Genomic DNA, 27,894 nt, shown 5'->3' with positions numbered 1-27,894 from the left:
ACGTGGGCAGCATTTCAGATAAGTGCTTCCTCGAAGACCAGGATCCCACCCATCTTCTTTCGCCTTTTAAGGCAGAGCCCTATGCGACCCATGGTAGCTACAACATGCTGGGAACTGTAGGACTTTTTTCTCTTTAAACATGCATAGGATGATGCCCTTAGTCCTTTTTCCTTTAATGTGGAAGGAAGGGGGGGGCAGGGTGTTTTTAAAGAAGGGAAGCATATTCTGGGCGCCTGCCAAGGTCAGCAGGAACAAGTTGAAGAGCACTAAGAAAAGGCTCCAAAACACAGGCCTGCTTAAACTAACTTGAATTTGGGAAAGATAGGATTTGGGAGATTAGGATGAACCTGATTTGATTCCCTGTGCTTTATTTCCTAAAATTCCTGGGTATATTTTAATACATCTTACATAAGCTGCCTCAAGCTGGCTAAAAAGAGGCGAGACATGCACCTTTTTAAATAAATAAAATGCAGAACTGTTGCAATGAAAGATTTGAAAGGACTTTTCTATTTATGCTATACTCTGAGAAGGAAGAACTGTATGTAAAACTATCATTTGAAAATTACAAGCTCTCAACTGTGCTTTTGCTGAGAAAATGTTTAAATGTAGGGGATAAACAGCAGAATGCGGCTGTATTAACACTAGGGGCAAGCAGAGGAATAACTCCATCTCTCTCCACCGGTAGTAAAAGCTTTGACCATAGAAACAGAGCGAGTCAGAAGGGGCCTCCCTGGCCATCTAGTCTGACCCCCGGCTACAGCCAACTCCGCTCACAACATGCCCACCATGTGGACGTCCAGCCTGTCCTTGAAGACCCTCACCGATGGGGCCTCAACGACCTCCCGTGGAAGCCCATTCCACACCCTCGGGGTCCTAACTGTCAGGAAGTGCCATCACCAGAGATTTCATGGCCTGTGATATACTCTATAAATATGTAAGAAATATTACAAAATAAACTTATGCTGACTTGCACCAATGAAGAGAATTACCTATATTTCCCCATTGCTAGCTGAAAACTTTGAAGAAAGCATTAGGAAGCAGTATGGCTTATACTGTACTTTGAGTATATACATGCGAAAAGAGCATTATTTTCTCTTTGTGGATTGCACTAAGGCAAGGCCTCCCTCCTTAAACTGCTCCATCCTCTCTCTTGTAACCAATAGAACGAGTGCGGTATAGTGGTTAAGAGCACAGGACTGGGACTCAAGCAAACTGGGTTCTAGGCCCCACTTGGCCATGGAGCCGACTGGGTGACTTTGGGCCACAAACACTCAGTCAAACCTACCTGACAGGTTTGTTCCTGTGAGGATAATACTGAGAGCAGGAAGAGGAGAATTATGTAAGCTGCCTTGACTTTGTAAGAAAAAGCCAGGATTCAAATCTAGTAAACAAACAGTGTGATTTGTGGGGTACACAGGCAGGCAGCAACCAACCCTCCAGATGCTATTGAGTCACAAGCAGCCTCCCCACATTCTCCCTTCTTCATTACTCTCATATCTGATGTTTCTGTTGTAAAGTTGAGCATACAGTTGATGCGTTTTGGGAAGGTGGAAGTACAGCCTTGCTATACAATGGTGAGGTGCACCGCTACACAGCTGAACTCACCACCCTTCATCAATTACCGCCACAATTAATGCTTCCTCGTTTTAAGAGGATAAGAATAGGGCTGCAGAATTGTGTGGCAAGGGGCACTCCCCCAGCCCCCCAAGAGTTCCCCGGTATCCGACACACGCCAGCTCCGTTTTAGGGCGCAGGGGCGGTGGGGTGGGGTGGGGTCCACGCGCAGCCCCTCCCCCATACTCCCCTCCCCTCCCTCCGGGCTCCGCCCCCCCGTACTCACACCTCAAGGATGCGGTCCCCTTTGCGCACCCCGGCGCGCTCGGCCGCCCCCCCGCCCAGGACGGCGCTGACGTGCTGCAGCGGCGCGTAGAGCTCCCCGTTGATGCTGCGCAGCTGCCCGCCCTCGCTCACTTGACCGCGCACGTTGAACCCGTAGCCGGACTCCGACTTGACGATGCGCACCACGCGAGGCCCCGACGGCGGCGGCGAGGCGGCGGCGGCGGTGGCGGGAGCGGAAAGGGGTGCCGAGGTCGGGAACGACGAGCCGGAGCCGGAGCCGCCTCCGCCGCCGGAGCTGCCGCCCCTCAGCGGGCCCGGCAGCACGGAGCGCGGAAGCCCCTCGCTCGCCTCGTCCGCCATCTTGGCGCGAGCCAGGCGCCGCCGCGGCTCTTTTCCCCTCACGCTCCCTGCGCGAGCGCTTGTCACGCGACCGGCCACGCCCCCTCTCGTCCCCTCTGCCTGGGCCACACCGGCTTCCGTAGAAGCCGCCGCACGGACGCAGACACGACCGCGCGTAACTGTTCCCCTTGCCGCCCGAAGGGGCTATGGGAAGTGTAGTCCGCGAAAGAAGTTCGGCGAGGCGGAGAGCAGCGTGCTTCTGGGCGCATGCGCACGCAGATAGCGCTCGAACGGCTTGCTTCTCTTCGCCTCTAGGCGCTTGCGTGGGAGAAGCGATGCGCACGCGGGCGCAGGTAGGCGGTGCTTCGTGTGGCCGGTGGGGTTTCTCACACTAGCCTACCTCGCAGGGTCGTTGAGAGGATGAGAGAGAGAGAGCTGGGTAGACCTCCCTTCTGGGGGGCTCCTTGGGGCCAGAACATGGCACATTAAATCAAACAGTTTATTTTTGACGTTTAAGTTTATATGAAGGGTTTTTGAAATTGTCAATAGTTATTTAAAACTCACCGTTTTAAATGTATATATATAAACAAGTTTTAAAATGTTAAGTCCCTGAAAAGAAAAACTCAAGATGCATAGTTGGACTATAGCACTTTTATTAAAACCAAACAGAATCTCACAAAAATTCACAAGCTTTTCACTTCTCCAGAATTCCACACCAGGCCGGGTGATGCAAAAAATCAGGAGACGGGGGAAAGAACACAAACATCCAGAATTTGCTTTTAACCCTGGCAACTTTTTGCTGCGGCTGTTCCCACCAACACCGAGCCCAATCTGTTTTTCCTCCTAGCATCTTGCCCAAGAGATCTGCACATACAACCTGTGGCTGAGATAGCCTGCTAATGAAGGTGGTGGGCAACTCTCAACACCCTCCAGGCGTTGTTGGCCTACAATTCCCATCAGCTCTCCCATGTGTTGTCAGTGGTGAAGGATCATGGGAACTGTGGCCCTTTAGATTTCATTTGTTTTGTTGCTATGCTGCTGAATAGCCAAAGCAATCAGGGCAGTTTGCAGCAGTTCATAAAAGCAAGATCATAACTTGACAGTGTAAGTGCTAGTTATATACATTGACAAAAAAGAACAACTCAACAGCTAAACCCATTTTTTGAGATAAACCTGTTAGAAAAGCTGACACTGGTGTAGCATTTTGGACTACAAGTTGTCCGTTCCTAAGTTAAGCATCTTCTGCATTCAGTGGCGGTTACTTCCAAGCATGTCTGCATAGGATTCCAACTAGAACTCACAATAGATTACATGATATTTTATCATATGCTGTTTTAGTGCTTCGGGTATTGCATGGTAGGCAGGAATCGACACCACTTCAACCTCAGGTGGATTTACTCACAAAGAAGCCACACGAAGTTTAGCAGAGCTCATGCCCCAGCTCAGGATCAGAACGCAAAACAGTGCACTCTTCCGTCCGCTTCCATTCCCAAGGGAATGCAGCCACGGATAAATATGTAAACGGTGGCCTTGTGCATTTCCAGGGAATTCCTCGCCTCCCCGTTTGCTCCAGATACATGAGGCAGCCTCCTTAACACAGGCTTGTCCTCCTCCTCCCCGAAGAGAGATCCTACTCCAGAAGGCATCACAGCTGTCAGTGGCACGCAAAGAGTGGAGCGGCTTGCTTGTCAACACACATGGGCTAATGTGAAGCCGTTCAGCCAATGTTTGCAAATGTTCGCAGCTGTGAGAGCTGCTCATCATCAGATCCGTCAGAAACCTTTTGACCAAGTAAAAATGCAGCCCTGCTTAACTGGGTGACAGATTCTTTTTTTTTTTTTTTTTTAATCATGTTTAATGATTTTCCAATAAAAGATTAAACAAATGCACATGCAAGAGGAGTCCCCGTGTGGTTCGAGGCAGCCCATCTTCTCAATGGCCAAAGGGAAGCTGGGGCAGCTGCATCTGAGATTCCAAAAGTGCTTCTGATCAGAGCAAGTCCCTTTACACAGAAGCAGGCAAGCCCCACTGCAGTCAAGAGGACTCACACCCAAGCAAGCATGTGCAGGGATACGGCAGCCGCGCACCCGCAAATATCACGGTCTACGATGCCACACAGCCAGCCAACAGAGCGGTGGGAACTACAGACTCAACACTATAAGGCCCCGGCTTCAGTAAGGCTAAGATGCAGCCTGAATCCACACACCTAAAACCAACCAAACGTCCTTCTAGCGTGGCAAGACGACACACAGATTTGAAGCAAGGTCTCCCAAACCAGTCTGCATCAGGCTTTTGCTACCAGGAAAATGTAGGTGGCCCTGCTCTGCTCTCATGCGTGTCGGCACGTTTATTCTTTTCCATTTGCCCAGTTGAAATGCTGCTGCTGAGATGACTCCCCAACCCCATTTATCCTGGGGGTAAGAAACAGGTGAACATATTAATTTTGCCGACACATTAGTTCACCTGCACCTGAACTGGAAACATCTCTCTCGTGGAGAGACTTGAGGTGTACATGCCAAAGTGAAGTTAAGCTGGAAGGGAAGATCCTGGAGAGGACCGAAAGCAACACCCCGACACAGCAGGCCGGGCAAGACTGGATGGATCTTTGCTCTTCAACAGCACACTTGTTATGTCCTTGGAATCACGCCTGGCCAATTTCTGGGAGGCCACCCTGTGGAGCAACCGCGGGTGAGAAACCAAAGCCGGTGGATTTCCGTCAGACCCAGCCGAAAGCGCTGCTAAACAGCCTCCAAGGCAGGTTTGCTTATCCAGGATACCCTGACAGATGAAGCAGCCGCCCGTGCAGAGTGAAGAGTACAAGTAAATAAAGGAAGCTGCAGGACTGCATTTGCAGGAGCCGAGCAGGGCGATCAAGGACTGGACGTTTTGGCTGGAGGAGACTCCCTTCCCGGGGGGCACTGTAAGCTGGAGAGGACTCGGCGGCATTTAAACAACAAATGTGAAGATGCTGGGTTTTAAAAAAGGAGCACACAAGACTCAAGCCCTCTTCTAGTAGAAATGAAGCCCTTTCAAAACACAATTCAGCATCTATCGCACATGCATGTACGCACACACTGCTAAATGACCATATATGCACCAAGCGCCTACATTCCTGGATAGTGTGATGTGACCAGAGCAAAAGAAACACTTGTTTTGATGAGAGGAAATATTTTTCCAGCTGGGCAAGAGATGGGACAGGAAAGGCAGGGGCCTTCCCCTCTTTTCTCAAACCTTCTGGGCCTTTAAGCTGGTACTGGTGGTCAACAATCTTAAGGGTTCTTGGAGTTCGGGCTGTGTACACACCGCCATGAAAATGGGGAGGGGGAGGACAGGAATGCCAGCACTGTACACAGCAAGTAGACACATATTTGGGGAGGGGGTGGATTTAAAAGGCACTCCTTCCAAAGTAACCAGCCACATCGAACTCATAGATATGAAGAGCGAGCGTCGTCCTTCCAGCCTTCTGCAGAAGGAAAGCGTCGCTGTCCGTACTTCCCAGGAAGGTCCAGGAAGAATTCCACCTCTTCCAGGTCTGAGCAAGCCCCGCGGCTGGCGCTGCTCCAGCGGCTGGCATGCACGGTGGGGAACGGATGCCTCGGGGGGGCGAGGAGATAGAAGAGCAGCAGAGCTAGGTGGCCGGCTGCAGCCTACAATCCAGCGAGTTCGTGGCAGGGTCCTCCTGGGGGTGGGACCAGGGAAGAGGCCACGTCCCGGTTCATGTCTCCACTACTCTGATCAGAGGCCAAGGTTTGGGGCCCGGAGACTTGGTAAGCCTTTTGCTAGAGGAGAGAGAGGTATTTTAGTAGCAGCAGGAACAGTAAGAACAGTTTATTCATCCCGCAGGCAGAAAGAGGTTCGGCACCGGCCCAGCACAGGCTGGCCTGCAGGTGAACAGCGCTTGTTTCTCGTGGCACGCGCTGGCCCAATTCTCACCTTGAGTGTCTCTTCCCCCAGGACACAGACAGGTAAAGAGGGTGGCTACGGGGGGAAGGGCCTTCTCCCATCTGTGGAATCAGCTCCCCAGGGAAATACACCTGGCACCAATGTCATCTATGTTTTGGTGCCAGGTTAAAACCTTCTTGTTTTCCCACCATTTAAATTGTGGTTTTCCTGGCTTTTGAACTGTTTGGTACAGGTGGGATGGTTATTTATTTATTAAAACATGTTTATGCCGCCCCATTCGCCGAAGCCTCGGGGCGGCTTACGACAATAAAAGTAATTATAATATAAATTACAAAAAATATAAACATTAAAAATCCAAAAAATACAATATAAAATAAGCCACCCTGGCCAGATAAGATCAAATAATACTAACAGTTAAAATGCCGCTTAAATAAAAAGGTCTTCGCCTGGCGCCGAAAAGCAAATAACGACGGCGCCAGGCGGACCTCTCTGGTTATGATTTTATTATGCATTGTTTTGTTATTGTTTTAGCTCAGCCTGTCAAATTTTATTGTTATGTGGTTGTTCTATAAGCAAGCCTGTTTTACATTTGTTTTTGTATTGATTGTTATTTGACATTGTCAAGTATGTTCCGTACACCATTCTGAGAGCTTGTTTAATCCAACAGGCATAAAAATCCCTTAAATAAATTAACGTTGTTGGCCCACAATGGCCATTAAGCCCTTGGCGTTGGCCATGCTGACTTGGGGTACGTTGCAGCACAAAAGGAAGGATTATAGGGTGACAGTTTCCACATGCGGGGTGCCCCCCGCCCCATTTTTCCAGCTGCTCACCTGCTTACATACTCTGATTTGGAGCGAGGTCTGGTGCTGCAGGCCCCGGGATTGGTCTGCTTTTCGATAAGGTGCTCGATGCGATCATGCATTTCCAGGTTCTTTTATCAAGAGAGAGAGAGAGAGGATATTTAGAGGAAAAGGGGACACGCTAAGACAGAAACCGGAGGGAAGTCAGGCATGGAAAGCAGGTGTTAAGCCCAGTGTCGGAGCAAATCATTAGAGGCCATGGAAACCACCAGTCTGGGGAAGAACGGCAGCTGGATCAGTTGGGAATCATTCAGGGGGTTGGCGATCGCTAACGGGCTGTGGCTTGATTGCATTGCTTAACAACAGAACAGACAGGGCTGCTCTTATCTCTTTGGATGTGGAAGAGGCCTTTGCCAAAATGAGCTGGAAATTTTGGCCACACGGAGAAACGTTGGTTTTCTTCCAACCTTTCAGCAACAGGTTGAAATCTTATATTAAACTCTAACAGCCAGGGGGTTTTGTCCTGATAGAGGTACCAGACGGGATTGTCCTCTCCCCGCACTGATACCTGAAAAAGGACTCCCAGGTGTGCTATTCACAGACTGGAGCACAATGCTTCAGAATATAAACTTTTTTATGCTAATGATTGTCTGTTTATTTTGGAACTCCAGTCATCGGTTTCAGTTTTGATGCAATTAGTTCTGGATATTTATCTCTCTACTTCTATTAGCTAGTCAAAGTCAGAACTCTTGTTGAGAGCAATCTGTAGGGTCTGTTCTTTGCAAACTAAGTAGCAATTTCGACATTCTGCCAAGTTTATTACTAATTCAGGAATACTTGTCCTTAGGGATATAACAAATAATTAAGTTAAACTCGAGTAAGTTGCTTAATGAGCTCTCCTGGGACACTGATAAACGGGCATCCTTAAAGCTAAATCCATGGGGTTACGCTCAAAATGAAAGTAATATCTCAAATTGTTAACATTTTATTTGGTACTTCTTTATACCTGGCAATCATTTTTCAAAGCGTAACGGCTTATTCCTCACGTTTTTATGAAACTCCACTCTGCTTATGTATTTAGGGTTATGCAAAAAAACTAATATTTTATTTTACTTTTTATTGTATGTAGGGCTTTGTTCTCTAACGTACAACAAGAAACAGCCAAAAGCTGCAGCCTGCACACATTTGTATTGAGTGATCTTTGTTTGTGTGATTCCCTCCTTCCTTGTGTTTGTAATTATGGGCAGGCCGAGTGGGGGGCAGCTCAGCTGTGGGGCACGGAAGCCAGTGGCGAGGAAGGGCAGACAGCACGGCTGCCTGGAGCCCCCCTGCTGCCAGCCCCCAGGAGCCCTCCCGTGTACCAGCACTGGGGAACAAATGGGGCAGCAGCCGTGGTCCGGGGTGACCTGGTTAACATGAACCTGCACCATTTCAAGCGTTTGTTTATTTAAGGTTTCTGCATGCCGTCCCCTTGCTATATAGCCTCGGGGCTGCACACACAAATCAATAAATATAATACAAATGCAATTAAAATACAATTAAAACCCGGAAACACCCCGGCTGCACAATTAAAACCTAAAAATATTAAACATTAGTAAAATATTGTTTGAATAAAAGGTCTTAAAAATAAAAGCGTTTGCTGCAGTTCTTCCTTTTCCTTCCTCCCTTTTTCCTCTCGTTGCTTCTTTTCCTGTCCTCTCCCCTCCCCTCCCTCCTTCCATCCGTCCTTCCTCTCTGCCTTAGTAAACCATCCCCAAGAAAATAATTCACAGCCACGTGATGCAGCAACAGCCTGGATAGGGAAACGGGCCACGTTCTGGAGGTCCCAGCAGCTACGAGCTACTAGGCAGTTCAGTATAAAAGCTGCAGAGGATGCGAATGCGACTCCGCCAAAGGAACAAGCTACCAGGCTCTTCCCCGGCTCTGAGCAGCAGCCCCCCGAGTTCCAGACCACCCGCTAGGCTCTTTGCGGGGGGGACCCCTTCCCCACTCACCTCAGCCTCCAGGTACATCACTCGCTCTTTGAGTTCCTGAATCAACGCATCTTTGGACTGAATCACAGTTTTGGAATTCTGAAGCTGTGGAGAACAAGCACAGCTGTCAGAGCGCTGCTCCAGATGGGAAAACTGGGCGCATCCCAGGAGCAGCCAGGTGTGCATGAAGCATAGCCAGGAAGCGCCTCGAGGCTCCTCCGCAAGGGGGTGATCCTGTGCATGCTGGCGCTGGCAGGGCCTTTCGCCGGCTAGACATGCTTGTGCCCGATTCAAGCCGAATTCACGGCCATTTCCTGACCGGAGGGCTAGAGAACACCCTCCGAGAGGGCAATTCCAAGGATTCCTGGCAGGAAGCCACGTTTGGTGGCCTGCAATGGCCCACAGGAGAGCTATTTCGGGTGGGAGCACCCAGCTTCCCAGACACTCTCCAGTCCAGGCACCGAGATGGGCCAAGGCACCAGCCTTGCTCGCTTCTAGAATATGGTGTCAGACCCGTCATGATACCTGAAGGAGACCTGGCTGTTCAGAGGCTGCCTCTTCAAAGCATCCACTGCTGGCTAAGGCACCCAGCTTTGTCCCCATTTTTGCATGGCAAGTTTCATCTTTGCCTCTTTTATCGTTTGGCAGCTTGAACGCCGTTTCCCAGTGCGGGGACAGCAAAAAACCCGTCGCTCTGCGCTGTTGTTTTCAACCCAAGAATCTTGCATGGGAGTCGGGTGAAGACGGAAGGGTAAATTTGTTCTGGCTTGCGCTGGCGGGTGTGGATTTGGCCAGGCCGCACCGAAGCACGAGCTGAAGGCATTTCTCTCCCGGCCACCCTCCTCCACACCACCCTGACCTGTTCGATCATCTGCCGGACTTTGCGCTGCTGGCTCTTCAGCATGTCATCGAGGTGGTGGATCTTCTCCCGCAGGGTGGCAACTTCCTTCTCCAGCTTGGCTGACCTGAACGAGGACGAAAAGCTGCAGCTCTGCGACTGGTTTTTAGGCAATGTTTTTCTCCTTTTTCGGCAGCCAGCATGTCCTCTCAGGAACCTCCCCCATCCCACCGCCCTCCAAACATGCCCCAGCCCGCGTGAGATGCAGTACATGCATTGGGTTTGCATGAGTTATCTTATAAATCAGAAAGTCTGTTCTCCCCACCTCCAAGCTGCTATTCCACAAATGTATATCCCACCTTTTCTCTTGAGAACCAAAGATGGCTTCCGTGGTCCAATGTTACAGGGTTGCTGTTTTATTATTTATTTCTTTAAAGTTTTTGTATGCCGTCCCCTTGCTATATCATACAAATACAGTTAAAAACCCGGAAGCACCCTGGCTGCACAATTAAAACCTATAAATATTAGACATTGTTAAAATATTGTTTGAAGGAAAAGGTCTTAGCCTGGCGCCGAAAAACAAATGATGACAGCGCCAGGCAGACCTCTCCGGGGAGCGCATTCCACAGGTGGGGCGCCACCGCAGAGAAAGCCCTCCTCCGGGTACTTTGCTTCCTGATGTCTCTCATGGAGGGTTCCTGGAGGAGGGCCTCTGCTGCCGATCTCAAGGGGCGGGAGGGCAAATACGGCCGCAGGCGTTCCTTCAGGTATCCGGGTCCCAAGCCGTTAAGGGCTTTATAAGTGATTACCAACACCTTGAATTGAGCCCGGACTTCGATGGGGAGCTGGTGAAGCTGGTAGAGGACTGGGGTTAAGTGAGAGTAACGCCCAGTCCCCGTCAGCAACCTGGCTGCTCTGTTTTGCACCATCTGAAGTATCCGGACTGTCTTCAAGGGCAGCCCCACGTAGAGCGCGTTACAGAAATCCAACCGGGAAGTAACCAATGCATGTGTCACTGTCGCTAGGCAATCGTCCTCCAGGTAGGGACGCAGCTGATGGATTAGCCGCAGCTGATGGAAAGCGCTCCTCGCCACCGCCGACACTTGAGCTTCCAAAGTCAGCTCCGGGTCAAGGAGCACTCCCAAGCTGCGGGCCCTATCCTTTAGAGGGAGTGCAACCCCATTCAGGGCAAGGTCCAAGTCACCTACCCAGGAGTTCGAACCACCCACCAGCAGGACCTCCGTCTTGTCTGGACTGAGCATCAGTTTATTGTTTTGGGAATATGATGCACAGTGGGAGACTCCGTAAGTCCTTTGGACTTTTCACCAGAGACAAAAAGGGATAGAAATTATAATATTCGGGGTGGTGCTGCAGCTGGACGCGGAGGTGATTTCCTGACGTGCATGTTAAGCTGCACGCAGGCATCATCCAAATGCCCTTAATTTGGCCAGCAGCACTAATTGGAGCAAAATGAAACCCAACCGGTCCACTCACAAGCTGGCGAAGGAGAGCGCCGAGAAGCTGCCAGGATTGCTGGTGGCTTCCGAGGGGGCAGCGCCGCCCCATCAGTCCCTCCCGCGTCCCCATCCATGCCGATCCCCGCCCTCCTCATCCGCATCCCCGCCACCCTCCTAATACTGGAACCCAGCAGGGTCAACCGCATGTGGCATCTCGCATACAGCAGCCGGGGCAGATCAGAGGAAGGCTCTCCTTCACCGAGCGGAGAATTAGATGAAACAGAGAAACAGGGCGAGTCGGAAGGGGCCTCCCGGGCCATCTAGTCTGGCCCCCGGCTCTGCTCACAACATGCCTACCATGTGCACGTCCAGCCTGTCCCTGAACACCCTCACCAAACTTCCAGAAGAGGTCGCAATGGCCACCAAATGGGATGGCTTTAAAAGGCAACGGGACAAAGCCATGGAGGATAAAGCTGCTAGTCCTGATGGTTACGTGCTGCCTCCAGTGTCAGAGGAAATGGGCCGATATGCCCCAGATGCTGGGCAACATGACTGGAAGGGTGATGCTGGACTCAGGTCCAAGCTGGGATGCTGAGTTGGCCACTGTGGAACAGGAGGGTGGGCTAGAAAGGTCTGTCGTCACAGCTCTATTTCTGTCCCACCGCCCTCCAAACATGGAGTCGCACCCACTCTTGTCGCCTCGGCAATCAACATCTCTCGTGCCGAACTCCTCACCTTTCCTGCTCGGCCAGTTTGTCCCTGTTCAGGCTCCGCAGCTGCTCAAGCTCGGACTCGCCATCCTCCATCTTCTGCAACAGAGCCTGGTGCTCCTGGACAGAGAGAAGGAGGGCGACAGGTGAGCTGGGACCCTGTTGCTCGCTGCTCTCTTGCTCGCAGGACAGACAGTTCCCCGACAGGAGAGCAGAGGCTGCCTTCTGGAATGCAGGGCAGCAGAGAAAACCAGAAAGACGTGGGGAAGAGCAGAACCACCAACAGCCGAGGGAGGTGGAACAGAAGCGCTACTGGCATTCCCAGCATGCTCTGGAGGCCGGGGCGGCAGCAGCCATGGAAGTGGCAGTACCTTCTCCATCCCTGTGAGGAGCCTCTGCAGTTCTTCCAGCTTCAGGTCCTTTTCTTCCAGGTCCTGTTCCGCTTTCTGGAGGGCCACGCCAGACTGTTCCGCTTCCCTCCGGTAATGGGAAATGGACGTCTGTCACAGAAGAGAAAAAGCTGGGGTGAGGGATTTACTCCCACACGCAGAAAAGACTCTTCGGAGGAAGTACGGAGGGTGTCTAGCCGGAGGAGAGCCTTCTCCGCAGTGGCACCTGGACTACGGAATGCGTTCCCCAGAGAGGTCCGCCTGGCGCCGACGTCGCACTCCTTCCGTTATACTCCTTTCTATTTAACCATCATTTTAATAATCAAGGGTTTTAGGTGTTTTAATTTTTTCCCTTCCCCACAGTCACATTTTCTAGTCTTTTCCTCCCTTCTCTTTTCTCTTAGTTTATGATGTGCTGTTTTATATTGTTTTAATAGTTGTGGTTTTATTATTGTATTATTGCAGTTTTACATGGTGTAAGCTGTCCTGAGTGCTTGTTGGACGGGATATAAATGTTGGTAATAAAGAAATAAAAACCTGCAGCGTGAAGCCCTCGAGAGGGATGAGTCCGCACCCCCCTCAAACAGCCACCTGTCCTCACAGCACAATGTCCTGCTGCGTCCACTCTACCATACAGCCCAATGACCACCACAGGCCTCGTCAAGAAAAGCCGGGCAGTCGAGTCCCAGAGCAACACAAGACATGACGGGAATGGCTGTCCTGGGAGGCGGCACAGGCCGTCTCTCCCTGCACGTGGGGCCGAAAAAGCTTCCATGCCCCCGGGGGAGGCGCGGCTATGGGGAACCCACATTCAGATGCCCAGTGGGAAGCCTCTGAATCAAGTCCGCCCCCAGTCTCTGGCTGGGGTGTTCATGGTTCGGCTTCTCGCGCTCCGAAGGAAAGACTGGGAATACATCTGGCACCATTCCAGCAAGCATAGGCCCCGCAAGTGACAATGCCCACGGCGGAGCATCGGGGAGGCGATTTCCTGTGTAAAGGGCTCTCTGGAAGTTGTTTCGGCAGCTCTGGAGATCGGTGCCTGCCAGAGTTCCTGTCCACATTTGGCATCCTCAAGGGTGTTTTAATCTACTGCCCCCTTTCCTCCGGGAATTTAACCCCCAAAGAGCTCTCTGCCAGTCAGCTCATTGGGGCTGATCAAGTCATGGCCCATAAAACCCAGCAATAAACTCTGGACGGGGAAAGCGCAACAGCAGGCACTGACCTCGTAAGCGGCTCTGTCTGACTGATGCCGCTTCTCCGCTTCCTGAAGTTTGGAGAAGAGCCTCTTGGCCGTTTCGCGCATGATGGAGATGTCTTTCCCGGGGCAGTCAAGATCCTCCTGGGGGGGAAGATTGTATCGGTCAACGGCACGGCACAAACCAGTGTTTACTGCTGCTACACCCCAAAGCGAGCAGACCAAGAACGTAAAGCTGCAGCATCGTATTTGACTTCCATAAGCCCTTTGCTGCCAGCGTGCAGAAAGAGGTCCTCGGAGAGAAGGGGGCATCCGATTGATGAAAGCAGCTGGTGGCCCCTCTCCTTCCAAACTGGAAGGCTTGTCAGGGCTTTCCTCAAAGCCTGGCCCTGCCCATCAAAACAGCATTTGGCCTTTCCTCCAAAGAGCTCAGAGCAGAATAAGAGGTCCGGTCCTCTCCTCTCCTCTCCAACACTTTAACTTCAGAACACCCCTGCAGAGTGGGCTAGGCTGAAAAAAACCGCCACCTCACGGTCACAGGCACCTCCAGCATGTCAGATTGCACTGCCAGGATTCCCATGTCTGCTTCCATTCACGCACCCGCAAGTTGGCACAAGAGGAAGAGCTCGGCTGGCCAGCCCAGGCCTGGGAAGCCCTTTTGCCCCCAGCATTGAGCTGCTCCCCCCCACAAGGTTACCGTCCCTCCCAGAGCCCAGAATTCCGGGACAAACCTCGCTTGTGGACAAGCTGCGATACGTGAAAGTTCTGTGAGGCTGGATCCCATTCGTTTTCTCCAGCTTAACCTGCAGTTAAAAGACAACCAAAAAATAAAACCAGGAGCTCATCGGAACGGGACTGACACAGGAATTTTCTTCTGACAATTTCGGCTTGATGCCTTTCTGGACCATCCAATGGTCAGGTGGTTTGCAAGAGACACACGCACAGAGGAGTTCCTTACGACGTCTTCCCAGCGAACAAAGTCATCAGGGACTGAAATGTGGCTGTTCTTCAGGATCACTGTGACTCAGGGAGCCACAGAGGCAAAAGATGGTCTCAGCAAGGCGGAGGCGCTTTCCAGCCAGCTCCAAATGCAAGGAGCTGCGCCCTGTGAGGAGGTTTTCATTTTCTGCCCTGGTTTATGGCCTGCCTTAAGGAATTTTGCACCAAGAAAAATTTATTTGGGAGCAAGGACTAAAATGCAGAGAAGCAACTGCTTTCTACTATGTTGACAGGGAGGCAAAAGGTAAACCTCCCCTTCCAATCTAAATTTCAGTTGAAAAGTATGCAGAATGCTTTTTCAGCTACACAAAGCTCGACAGGGGTACACAAAGTTGTGTGCTGGCACAAAACATGGTCCTGGGCAGAATTTCACATTTCAGTGCCCCGGCCAGAATCTGTCTCCGCCCGGTCATGGGTCCCACCAGCTTTTGGGTCAATTTCTATACGACTCTGGTGTGCCCGCAACTGGAGTATTGTGCTCAGGTTTGGGCCCCTCGTTACAGGAAGGATATAGCCAGGTTGGAGTCAGTGCAGCGCAGGGCCACAAGGTTGGTGGCCGGTTTGCAGGGGATGCTGCATGAGGCGAGACTGAGGGAACTGGGCCTCTTCAGCCTGGAGAAGAGGAGACTCAGGGGGGATCTGTTGGTGACATACAGGTATGCAAGGGGGTGTCACACGGAGGTGGGTAGAAACCTGTTCTCCCCCGCACAGGAAGGCAGGACGCGTCCCAATGGAGCAAAGCTCAGGGAGCCAAGGTTCAGTTTGGATGGCAGGAAGCACTTCCTGACAGTTAGGACCCCAGGGTGTGGAATGGGCTTCCACGGGAGGTGGCTGAGGCCCCATCGGTGCGGGTGTTCAAGGATAGGCTGGAAATGCATGTGGTGGGCATGTCGTGAGCGGAGCCGGCTGGAGCTGGGGGTCAGACTAGATGGCCCAGGAGGCCCCTTCTGACTCGCTATGTTTCTATGTTTCTCCCCCCAACAGCTGGCCAATCTGTATAATCCCCCACAAGCTGCAAATTACCTCTTGTAGATGACAGTTGTCATTTTTCTGTTGGTGGAAGCTCTTTCCATGCTTGGCCCTGTCTTCAGCCCGGGCTCTGAGGTACACCTGAGTCACAGGGGAGAAACCACAACGCCCACATCTAAGTGAACCGAACCCAAAGCGAGACAGGACAGGCACTAAGCCCTGGGAAGCCTTACAGAGCAAGGCATTACCAAATATTGCAGAGGGATTGACACTAACCCACAGCAAGCTCCAACAGTTCTGTGCGCAAGATAAAATGTGCCGCCTGGCAACCAGAATGGCACCCAATTATGCCTTAATATATTCATGCTCAAGTCCCATGTTTTCCCTTGCAGTATCTTCTCTGCAATCTCCTACTCCAAATTTTGTTACTCATCTGCTGGTGGCTAGCTTCATAGCAGTTCATTGCTGCAAAATTTAGGAAAATGCCGCCAAATATATTTTACATAAATAGAACTTGGGACAGTTTGTAGATAAAGCAGTGATGTGCCCAAATGATACTGTTCGTTCTACTGTGGCTGTTTTTTAACTTAAGGAGTGCTGTTCTGATTTTCTTGGCATGTATCTTTGGGATGGAGACACTGAAAGGGCTTCTAAATTTTAAAATTAAGTACATTTGCCTTTTGCGCCTGCAACTGACCAAGCTTAGAACGCACGCAGAGAGCATACCAGGAACAGACAACTGGAAATGCAGACTTTAAAAAAAATTCCAACCACTGCAACTTGTAAAGCTGGCGTGGAAAGCTTCCTTTCAGCTTGTAGCAAGGAGCCCCGTCTCCCCAAAACTCTGCTGAAACCTATACGGAGACGGCCAGTCCTTGAGCATTTCCCTGCATTTCGGCAACTGGCGCCCTTTGGAAATACAGTACGCTCAACTGTGGCCTCCAGTACCGAGCGCCATCCCTCCCTCACTCTGAACTGCCCTAAGCCAGTTCCCTCCCCAGCAGGGCCATGACCGCCAGGTCCCTGCCCTCGAAGCTGAAGGATGGCAAGAGGGAGCGCAGGGCCGCTCCACCAGCGACACGGAGAAGCCTCCCCCATGAAGGTTCCTGCTACCACCAGCAGGCTGTACAGCAGGAAGTGAGGTGGGAAGCAAAGCTGAATGCCTGCCTGCTTTTTTCCTCTTCCCTCCCCACCCGGCTTTCTTTTTATATCACCCCTTTCTACATTGTACATCTGCGGGCAGGGGCCATCTTGTTTGATTGGATTGCCAGCCACTCCACAAGACTTCTGGCCTGAGGAGATGCAGAGAGATGCAAATAAATAAGCCGCTACCACAAAGATGGGGCCCACTGAGGCACCCATGAGCATCACTGAAGCTTATGGGGTGCAACGTACAGCAGGCCCTCTGCGCAGCGCCCCAAAAGCAACAGCTGGCCCGTCACGACTGACCCTCTCAGACAGACATCAGGAGGTGCCTCGGAGCACGGCAGACCACGGAGTCCGTGGAGCGGTTTGGGGGTGCCCAGTTCAGGGTCCCCGGCAGGGCAGGGCCTCTCTCAGCCCCTCCTGGAAACGGCAAGCCCGGGAATGTGCGCGTGCGCAGAGGCCGTCCGCCTGCCGTGCTGTGGCCGCGCCAAGGCCCGGTGGCACGGCAACCCGCAGCTCACCTTGATGATCTCCTCATCGCCGTCTTTGGACTTGATGCACTCCGACGTCAGCGCGTGGCTGCTGGTGGGCTGGTTGGCCACCATCGCGAAGGCCCTTCCCACCGGCTGCAGGAAAGAGGACAAGGCCCTCAGTACCCGGTGAAGGCGAGGCCACCCGTCTCCACCGCCGAGTCCCATCAGCTGAGCCGAGGGGCAGGGATGCTGGGAGGTGCTTGGAGAAACCCCGACTGGGGAAGCCCATGCCAACAAGCTTTTCGGGTGGGCACACAATATTCTCCCTGCCTCCCCTGGGACGATCGCCCGGCACGGTCTCTATTACAGTTTCAGTGCCAGGCAAAAATGTTTCTTTTAAATATACATTTTTAGTCATCCGGCCTGTCCTCCCCTGTGCTGCTGCTTTGTTTGGTTGTTATTGTTCGGTTTTATATTTTGATAATGAAGTTTTACTTTTATTTCATATGTGTTTTTATCTTTATATACGTATTCGATGGGATTTTATCGTTATTGTAGTCACCTTGAGACTAGGGCAGTAGGCTGCATATAAATAAATGTATAAAAGTATGTATAAATAAACTGTAGGAATTGCGACAACGCCCCTCTCCCCACCCATCATGGAGGCAGGAGTTCAGAGACAGGAGAAACAGGCGAGCGATACAGTACGGCCGACCTCCGTAAATGGATCCTCTTCGCACTGCAATTTTAGCAAGTGGGGAAAGAGAGAACTCGGCCTGCCTGCTTTTTAATTGCTTTCATTTAGCCAAAGCTCTCTTTTTTTATTTACCTTCTGCTTCACTGGATCGCGCCTGGCCCCAGGAAGGTCATTCTGTAGGGTTAATCTTAGTATTTTCACACTGTCCTAGAGATATAGGGGTTAGCAATGAGGTTGGGGGGGAGAGAATGAGAGAGAGACACACACAAGGGTTAATCGCTCGCTTCGCGCTACAACATTTATGCTACAACAACACGGCTGGCACAGAAGCAAACTGGGCAGGTCTCTGCCCCAAAAAGCATACACTACAGATTCCAACAGGTGCGTGCAGAGGGGGACACACAGAGGTAGCCGAGGAAAACGCAGGGCAGAGCAGCGATTAATGGGCACCTGCACAGCGGCGAATCTCTGATGAGGGATGGGGCTCGGAGGAATCGTGAGAGACGTACATCATGCAGCGAGATTTGTTGCAACCCCTCAAGAGGTTCCCTCCATGGGTGCGAAGGTTCTTTTTATTTATTAAATTTTTATCCTGCCCTAGCAGCCGTAAAGGTGAGCCAACGCTTGCTTTATTCCGGTTTCTTTACACTCTGCCTCTGTCAAAATTGTGGCCAACAATAATAAAACCGTGATTCAAGCATAAGATGAATTAAACTATAACACAGAAACAAACACACAAAAACCAGAAAACATGCAAACAAAGGGAAGCAAACTGTATCCAACCTAAGACAACCCTGCTCAGCAGCGGACCAGGTGACATGCCAAAGACTTGCCTGAATAAATATGTCTTTGCCTGCGCTTCGCAGCCACCAACTACCCCTCCAGGTGGACTGGCTGGAAAGAAACAGTTTGCAGTTGGGAAATGGCCAGCAAAGCAGACGCAATCCAGGTGCGCTGAGGCAGCCTCCAAGGACACGGGCTTTGCTTCTGGAGGAACGGACACTGCAGGAAAGGCCCAAGCCCAGCGCTGCGGCTCGATGCCTCGCCCACAGGTGACTCCTTACCTCTCCGGCATCCTCTCCTCCTCACGAGGAAACCACCCAGCACAACAACCGGGCCGGAAAGGTGCCTACGGTGCCGGGCAGCACAGCCACAAAACCTGGAGTCACCATGCCCGAAGGAGTGCTCAGCCAGCCGGAGACGCGCTAAGAATTGCGGAACGCGCTCCCTGGAGAGGTGCGCCGGGCGCCGAATGTATCTTCTTTTCGGCACCAGGTCAAACCCTTTTTAATTTCATCACTATTTTAGACATTAGTGTTCTAATCGTTCTGAATAGTAGGTTTGATTTTTGTCTTTTATGCACACTTTTATTGCATTATGTTATTTATACATGTGGTTTTATTCTATCTTAATTCTATGGATTGTGCGCCATCCTGAGATGCCAAGGCATAAGGGACAGCATTCAAAAGTTCTGAATAAATAAATAAGAAAGTCCCTCCAAGAAAGGGCCACCAGTCCTACCAGAAGGGATCGGCCTTAAAGGGTGCCTCCGGAGTGGGATGGAGGGAAATGAGGTCACATCCTGGGTCGTCTCCGTGCTTCTTTCCCTGCGCCAAGAGGCCCCACCGCCATCCGTTTGCAGGCATTAAGAGAACGGCCATTCCCACAGCACGGGGAAAGGCAGGACACCCGTTTCTGATTCACGTACAGAGTTCTGTTCTCATTCCAAGTATTGAAGAGTCTCATGTCAGAAGCTGCCCAAGATGGCACCGGGACTCCGAGGGCAGCGAACCCTACGTGGCGCTGGCTCTTTGCTATGCACGCAGCCGGGAATCCGCCTTGTGCATAAGAAGAAACCTGGGGAACACGGTGAAATCTGGTGCGCCCGTTTGCAGCATCCTCCTCCATCCAACCTTCAAAGATCTGCCCACTCCGGGATGACCAAAAGGGCAGGAGAGAAGGAGGTCTGCAAAGGAGGAGCCAAAAACCCGGCACCTTTCCGGAAGCACACCTCACTTCTCCCTAGTAAGCCCCGCCTGAATGCCTCCGAAGGCTAAGACACGGACCGGACATCATTCCCAAGGTGAATCCCCGGCATGGCTGCTTCTAGGCATCCCATTCCAGCTGTGAAGTGGAAAAATGGGAAGGTGGCGTCTCTTCTCTTCTCTTATTTTTTGGCAGCGAGGGCAAGAAGTATCCGAAAAGTTCTTGGCTTTCGACGCGGCATGGTGTACTTTAATTACCCATTTTAAAGCCTTTTAAAACTTCGTGCCACCGTGTTGTGCTGGCAATAACACCTCAGTAAAGCAGCGCCCAGGTCGACCTCGGGCTATCTGCAGCACCAAGAAAGAGCGGGCCCTGCATTTCTCACCCCACAAGTCTACACCTACGGCATGTGGAACTTCTGCCAGAGATCCGGTTCCACCCCTACTCTTGTTTACGAAATTCAGAGCTTAAGACGAAACCAGCATGCTGGGATTTATTTTTACAGTCTTAGAGAAGAATCTAGGCAGCTCTGACACCACGGTCCACGCCTTGAGAAACCCGGATTCTGCTCCTCGCGTCTCCTGCGACATGACGTGTGCAGTTTTGCTCACTTTTCCTCCCAAGAGCAGGACTGCGATTTGCAATGACTGACTGCCGTTCTCCAAACGTTCGCATGAGGTAGAAGGACCAATGTGAACCACACGGAACCACAAGCTGCAGTAACCGGGCCGGTTTGGCTCTCCACACCGACCATGCTAACAGGCACACAGGTGGAACGGTTGCGCGAGAACATTCGGCACATTTGTTTGTGACCGAAGCATTGGAGAAATAGTTGGATTCTAGCCCTCCCTCGGCCCTGAGCTAGCCCGTCCGTCGGTTTGTTGCGAGGACAAAGGAGAGGCAAGGACTGGGTCCAACTCCTCAGGCTCCTTGACGGAAAGGCGGGATATAAATGCAACGGGCAGAACAATATTTGGGTTTCAAGGACTCGGAATAGCTCCGCACTCCGCTCCAGGTATTGCACTGAGAATTAAGTCATTTCCCTCAACATTCCCAAGGCATGACAGGTTAACTGAGGCGGCTATTACTTCAGTATCTATAGCAGCAAACCTCTCACTCTGCACACAGCTATCTCACGCAACCTTGCCACAGCCCCATATATGGGTAGAAGGAAAGAAATCGCTTCAAGATCTTAGAGAGGGTTCAGAAGACAATGAGTCATTCTTATCAGCAGCAGGGACTGGTCCAAAGGTGTTGGATCAGAGCCGATGCTAGCCAAGAGGAACAAGTTTATTTTTATTTATTTATTTGTTTTTCGATTTGTAGCCTGCCTTTTTCCTACAAAGGGCTCAAGGCAGCTTACATCTCCTCCTCCATCTTGTCCCCACAACAACAACCCTGTGAGGTAGGTTGGGCTGAGAGGCTGTGACTGGCCCAAAGTCACCCAGTGGGCTCCATGGCCGAGCGGGGACTCGAACCCAGATCGCCTGAGTCCCAGTCCCGTGCTCTAACCACTGCACCACACTGGATCTCCAAGGAAAATGTGTGTGTGTGTGGGGGGGGGGGTTAGCTGAATGAACATATTATATTATGAAAGAGCAAGGCTGCAGTCCAGGAATCGAGCCAGCAGGACGTGGCTTTGCCAGTCACCCGGGGAGTTTCAAAGCTGGGTGGGGGCTAGAGTCCAGATCTCCCGGGCTCTCGGACGACCACTGACCACACCAGCTCTGGCGCTGCGAACAACCTTTTGGGGCGTTTGGTAAGTTGCATGCTGAACTCAGGGTTCTAGGATCAAAGCTAAAGTGAAGACCGCTTCGTGGACTTGAAAACGCTTATAAAAACCCCGCCTAATCGTGTTCTAAGTTTCATTGCAATTTAAATTTGTGTCTCATTGTTTTACAATAACGGTTAATGTGTGAGTTATTGTGATTAGCTCAAGGATAAAACTCTTGGGAACAGCCACCCGATCTTATGCATGTTTACTGAGAGTCAAGCCCCACTGGGCTAATGGGATTTACTCTCTGGTCAGTGAACGCAGGATTGTGGCCTAAAGCAGGTGTGGACAGCCTGGGCCCTCTCCAAATGTTTTGGCCTACAGGTCCCATCAGCGCGAGCCCACAAAGCCAGTGGAGAGGTCTGAGTTGTGCCTCCAACCCGAAACATCTGGCGGGACACGTGCTGTCCACTCCTTTTGAAGTATCGTATTTTAATCCATCGTTCCACAGACTTGCTTTAAAAAGTAGTAAGCAAGCGTACAATACAAAAACGATCACAAATCACAATACAACATGCAAAAAATGTACTTGTAATTGTAATGTTTAATTAATTAATTGTAATTAGCATGTTTCTGTGAGCTGCTTACGGAGTGTGGAACTCCACCACTCAGAATGCTTCCTTTTTTCATGCATAGGAAAATCTAAGAACCACACGCACACACGCACACGCTAATTTTCCACAACACTTAAATAGAGTTAATTACATGGAGAAAAGCTCAGGGTTCCAGCAGACACGGGGCCAACTGTTCAGCAGTTTGGGAATTTGTCTTAGCAAGGCCCATCCAGATTGCTCAGTTTCTTTAAAACCTGAAAGACAGCTCTGCACATTTTCCAGCATGAGAGCTGCCAAATACACCCATATCTGTTGTTTCCAACTGAGATACATTTCCAAATGAGATACAATCGGCTGAATGCGCTGCAAGACTTACAGCCAGAGCCTACAAAGCCCCCAGGCAGTGCTATAACATAATGACTAAACCAAAACGCACAAGTGAGATCAGCCGGTGCCTTGATTACAAAAATGCAATTCTCCCCGTCCCCCAGCACAATTATCCTCTCGCGGGGGCCATGCAAAATGTTGCAGACAGAAGAGTCCACTTCCCACAGCAAGGATATAATTATCTCTGTGTCTGCTATTCCACCCTGGCCCATTCACCTCCACCCTGGCTGGAGTTTGACGAGAGGCAGAAATAAGAAGTGACAAGCTCCTTCTCTGGAAAGCATTAGGGAAGAGCACAAAATAATTCTCTGGACAATAACGGAGGAACATTAATTTGCCTGCAGTTTCTGCCAAAAGAGCAAATGTAGCCAGTGGCTGGCAACCGGTGGCCAGCTGCAACTGGCCGCAGACCGCCAGCCATTATGAATTTGGCTCTTTTACTCTCTAAGGCCGGAGGAAGAGGTATTTTAGGAAGGCTGGCTCCTTAACTGTAGTGGCCTTCCTAGAAAAACAGTGTCATGTGTTACCTTTGGCTAACCCATCACCCAAGCCCATTATGGGTCAGCAATGGTTTCTAAACCTGATTACAGAAGGAAAGATAACCCACGTCTGAGTGCCCACATCTCAGGCCCCTTCTGACTGAGCTTAAATGTAGGGCTGGGTGCCGGTCCAACACTGCTCATTACCCTTTGATGTGTGAAGAATTAACTTCTATATATTTAGCAAGCTGCAGCTGCTTTCCAACGCTTGCTGTTCGCTGGCTTCGTAAGCGAGAACCGTGTGGAATCGCGGCACCTTCTCCAAACATTCGCTTCCATCTTGCAACCCTCAATCGATACTGCCTCTCGGCTGGGTGTTCACAAGCCAGCTGGGTCCTCCACAGGTTTTTCCCTCTAAAGTTTTACTGCTGCAAAAATTGGGGAACCCTCCGCCCGCCCCCCCCCCAAAAAAAACCCTGCCTATACCTCCTTGTGCTTGGGTGGCTACACCTGGGCAAGGGAGCTTCCTCATTACAGGAGGGAAAAGGCCCAAGAGCTTCTTGTGTTCTCCCCGTTTGGTACTTAAACTTGCTCATGCCAAGTCAGGGAATGAGCTAACACATTTGTAGAGCAAGCCATAAGCACACGGGCAATGAAGAAGTCTAGCCTTAGCTGTTGGGGGGTTTTTGGGGGGAGGAGTTAAGATCTGCAAGGCAGCAAAAGTTCAGGACTCGGCCGCTTCAGGAATTCCAAGAATTTGGGTGGGAGAGAGAAGACAGAGAATACAGCAAAGGAATCAGATAAAAGACAAAATCCCTCTGAACCCCTGGCAGGGCTAATTAGCTCAGGCCATTAAGGGCTCTTCCACTTTATAGCAGACAAACGCATCCTGCCAAATTCCAGTTTTTGCACGTTGTGTTTCAAGCGGTGCAGACTCTCTCCCAGGGCTGAAGGATTGGCACCCTTGTTCTATGTATTCGTGGCAAGCCAGGCTGCCCTTCCACAGAAGCAAGCTGCACGGCGTGTCTGATACACTCCAAAAGGTTTAGGAAGAGCCCTTCATTTTATTTCTCTGTGTTTCCTCCTGCAGCACTCCCAACCCAGCCCCACACAACTCGGCTCGGCAAGACTCTGTGGAACAATCCATGCAGCTTGAGTGTATAAATTGTATTATTTTAGAATTAATGCATTGACACACGGACACAGAGGAGGCAACCAACTTCTTAGGGCGCTGTTACAGTGGCAGAAAACAACACGCCTGCACACCTCAGAGGCGAGCCCAAAAGACAGCGAGCGAGTCCCAAAGGCAGGTTTATGCTCAAGGAAAGCAGATCCGCGACTGCAAACTTAACCAACGGGCAACATTCAAAATCGGACAAAACTTGTCACTTCATAAATGCGATCGCTTACCTGCCACTTTACAGTCAATGCAGATTGTACGTTAAGCGCCCCTGTATGTCTCACTAAATCTAAACTGCATCTGTTCTGAATTTTTACCTCATTTTATGCTAAAAAAATGTTTCACTCAGGATACATTTCTACCATCCACACCAATAAGTGTTGAAATAAAGGGGTTTTTTTTTAAGGAGTCAAAGACAGAGAGAGGAATTATATCAAATATATAGGCACCAACCACACAGGTTGTTACCTAAAATAATATACTAATTAAACAGCTGTGCAACTTATAATTATTTCAGATACTCAACTCAGAAGCAGCTAACAGTATTTACAGACATATGTAAGATTAGTTTCACATATGCAATCTTTTAAATATAAATAACATTTAAATATAAATGCTCGCTAAGATTTCTCCCCATAAAATCTAAAATTTATAAAATTTCTGAGGAAATTCTACAGAACAAAGGGATATGACAACATCACGAGCCTACAGGGAGCAATTAGATATTCACCAACTCAAAAGTCTATTACAGTAAATTCAATGGGAACTTTATTTTGAGGATGGAGGTCTGCAAAGACAGCCCTGAATCCACAAACTCGCGGATCTATCTTCTACCAAAACAAGGAAATACATCCAGACAGTCTTCGTGCTAATGGTGCAATTGCTTTTCTCTTTAATACTGGAACTTATTTGTGGGGCAGGGATACCTATGGTGGGAATCCCCAGATAGTTTTTGTCACAAGGATACAGCCAGCCCGCCCAAATCTGCAACTCCTGCAAAAAGAGCGCCTTCCAAAATAAGAGGAAGAGGTCTCAGACTTCCCAGGTATAGCTCTCTGGGATTGGTCAAGCCATGAGAGCAAGGAGAAATCTGGACATGTTCAGAGGCAACCTCTGCTTACTGCATTTCACCCCACCTCACATTTTAAAGTGCTGCAGTGCAATACTCAACACGCAAGTCCCAGACTGTCTTACTTTCCTTAGAGTAAAACCACTGAAGTCAATGGGACTTCCTTCTGAGTAGAGACACGGAATGGCAGCGCAAGAAGCACGGCCAAAAAGCCCCCGCACACTTGGAGGCTTTCCACATTATAGCACAGCCGGAATATTGGCAGTCGTCACCTTTTACGCTTTGGCTGCCGAACTATTATAAATTATCCTATTTACCTTTCGCAATGTTTCGTATCGTGTTTGCTTCTCCACAATGACGCACATCATTTTCAATTACCCCTTGTTTAAATCAGGGAGAGAACAGCTCATCAACCGAACAGAGAAGTAGCTAAGTCTAAACAAGACGTTTTAATTAGAAGGGATCAAAGTAAGAAAGTAAAAAAATAAATAAAATGCTTGCTTTGCGGGGCTCTTTATTCCTCTTTACCGTTCGCTGCCGTGATGTAAAGCCTGGGAATACAGGAATACACAGAAATGCTCGAGGAGGGAAGGCTCTGCCCTTTCAAAGAGTAGGTGGAAAACAACACGCAGCTGCTTACCGGGCTGTCTCCCTCCTGCTGGAGATCCACCAACGTGCAGCAGCTCCGCGCAGCGCTCATTGCACAAGCTCCACCCGCAGCGGCACTCCGACGCAACTGACAAGGGAGCCTGCCACGCCCGCTCCTTTTATATGGGCCACGCCCCCGAGCCGCCTCAAGCCACGCCTCCTCCTGAAATTCCCCGGTGCCACGCCTCCTCCCGGAGCCTCCAGGTGGCCACGCCCACCACCGTGCTCGCCCCTCCGCAGGCGCCGCTTCTTTCCCCGCGCGTGCGCAGTGAATAGTGTATTACTCAACGGCTTGAGAAGAGGAATCGAGGCGTTTGCAAATGCCGATAGGGGCTAGAGCAGCCTTCCGGACTTTGGGGCACATCAGAGCTCAGCGCCCATCATCCCCAGCTGCATGCCCACTAGCTGTCCCGAATGAGGATCATGGGAGCTTGTGGCTTTCTTGTATTTCTGCGTTTCCTTTGATCCCGCAAAGAACCCAAGAAGACTTCCCTCGCCTGCCTCCTCGCCGTTTTATCTCCCGACCATCCAGATGCCCTGCTCGGGAGGCCGCACCAGCTGAAGGCGAATTCAGCAAACAACACCCTGCCGCTTGCGCAACCCAGGCCACCTTTGGGTGCTGCTGTTGCATCAGGGCCTGCCGGGTCCCTTGCCAGATCTGACACACATTCCAGCAGCCGGGCGGCAGTTCCGCCCTTCTCTGCTCCACTTTCTCGCGCCTCTCGCCATTTCCTTTTCCCTCCCACTTTCAGCTGCTGTGAATGAGACACCTCCTGCGGGAGCACCCCCGATGCTGGAGGGATAAAATGCTAGAGATTCATCCTGCTGCATCCACAGGAGCTAGCAAATGGAAGGAACAAGATGGCGTAAAGGAGACGGGCAGCTCAGGGTGCGGGGTGCCACATTAGAAAAGGGAACGGCGGTGGGATTGTGTGGGGCAAAACTCTTAACGCAAGAAGAGCCATGCTGGAGCCCCATCCAGTCCTCCTTTCGGTGGCCAACCAGCTGCCCACAGCTGGCAGAGTATGAATGCACTGGTCCCCTCCTGCCCAAATCCCAACGCCCCTGGCAGACCCAGGCTGGCTGCCTCTGATCCTGAAGTAGCACCAGGCCATGGAAACGAGGAGCCACGGAGCGCCTTCTCCGTGCTTTTGCCCAGCCCCTTTCAAAAGCTCTCCAAATGGATGGATGCAAATTTCACACAATGCACTAACTTTTTGATTGTCCACTGCGGCCCCGATCGTTTGCCCCGAAGCGCATCAAGTCACGCTTGCATGCGCTGAGCCTCCTTTCCCATGTGATGCCCCTTTTCCTGGAGCTCCTCGCAAGCCCTCACTTCTACCGGACACGTCACATCCAGGGACCAACCATCTCTGATCTGCTGAGATGTTCATATGCCACCTTCTCCCTAAACCTGACTCATGCTTTTATGAGCCATGGAAGCTGGTAGGTGGTTGTGGTCATGCATTCCATCGGACAAGAGCCAAGTCACTGCGTTCTGCACTAGGGATGCAGCTTCTGGGACAGCCTTGCGTGCTCTTAGCCTTCGGATTTTCTTCTCCTATTAACAAAAATCTGCTTCTGAGCATTTTCCATCCATGGGTTCCTCTCCTGCCCTTTGTGGCGACAGCGAAAACGCACTGGGGGACCATCCAACTTCCAGAAGGACCTGTAAACATCTCCCAGGATCGGTTTCTGAGAATGCCTCATATGCAGCCCGTTGGGGCACTGCTTGGCCGCTGTCCCGTGTCCCATCCCTACCCAGACGGAAATGGTGTGGGGAGTCACTCTTGGACAAGAACGGATTCCCTGAAACAAGGGCGATGTTTTTCCTCTTTCCCGGAAAGCACCATTAGCAAAAGGATTCCCTGGGTGTGAGACCCATCTCTGAGAGCTAAGCATAAAATCGCAGGTGTTACCTTGCCAAAAGCAGCAAGGTAAATTTGAGAAGAACACATGACTACTGCTTTTCCAAACTGGACCCCCTCCACAGGCCAAGCCAACTTCGTAGCATTGGGAGTCCAACATGCCTCGAGGGTACCAAGTCGGGGGACTCTAACAGAGTTTTCTGCTCTGTCTGGACTATT

At 50.9% G+C, this 27,894-nt stretch overlaps 2 protein-coding genes across 4 annotated transcripts in view; both read right to left on the bottom strand.

Annotated features, from left to right (window-relative positions):
* Window positions 1–2,214, bottom strand: part of SNX27 (sorting nexin 27) — a 32,358-nt gene extending 30,144 nt beyond the window's left edge. Inside the window, exon 1 of the mRNA XM_044449290.1 lies at window positions 1,841–2,214. Coding sequence (XP_044305225.1) covers window positions 1,841–2,199 — 359 coding nt within the window. The 5' untranslated portion in view covers window positions 2,200–2,214. The remainder of the gene's footprint in view (window positions 1–1,840) is intronic.
* Window positions 2,215–2,814: 600 nt separating this feature from the next.
* Window positions 2,815–25,901, bottom strand: TUFT1 (tuftelin 1). 3 transcript variants are annotated; one of them, XM_044449217.1, is made up of 12 exons: window positions 25,800–25,901; window positions 17,863–17,937; window positions 17,082–17,186; window positions 15,469–15,555; window positions 14,178–14,249; window positions 13,474–13,590; window positions 12,234–12,362; window positions 11,888–11,982; window positions 9,717–9,822; window positions 8,879–8,962; window positions 6,915–7,015; window positions 2,815–5,957 (listed from the first exon to the last, which is right to left on the bottom strand). In XM_044449217.1, the coding sequence occupies exons 1-12, from the start codon at window positions 25,857–25,859 to the stop codon at window positions 5,894–5,896; spliced, it is 1,095 nt and encodes a 364-aa protein (XP_044305152.1). In that variant the 5' UTR covers window positions 25,860–25,901; the 3' UTR covers window positions 2,815–5,893. The 3 variants fall into 3 exon arrangements, with proteins under 3 accessions (XP_044305152.1, XP_044305153.1, XP_044305154.1); XM_044449218.1 differs by having other exon boundaries at window positions 6,927–7,015; XM_044449219.1 differs by lacking the exon at window positions 17,863–17,937.
* Between the last annotated feature and the right edge of the window lie 1,993 nt (window positions 25,902–27,894).

Source organism: Varanus komodoensis, unplaced genomic scaffold (genome assembly GCF_004798865.1).
Source record: "Varanus komodoensis strain SLA01 unplaced genomic scaffold, ASM479886v1 scaffold57, whole genome shotgun sequence".
Classification (NCBI taxonomy): Eukaryota; Metazoa; Chordata; class Lepidosauria; order Squamata; family Varanidae; genus Varanus; species Varanus komodoensis.
Note: the sequence above shows the minus strand (reverse complement) of the source record. Positions and strands in the feature narration are given on the sequence as shown.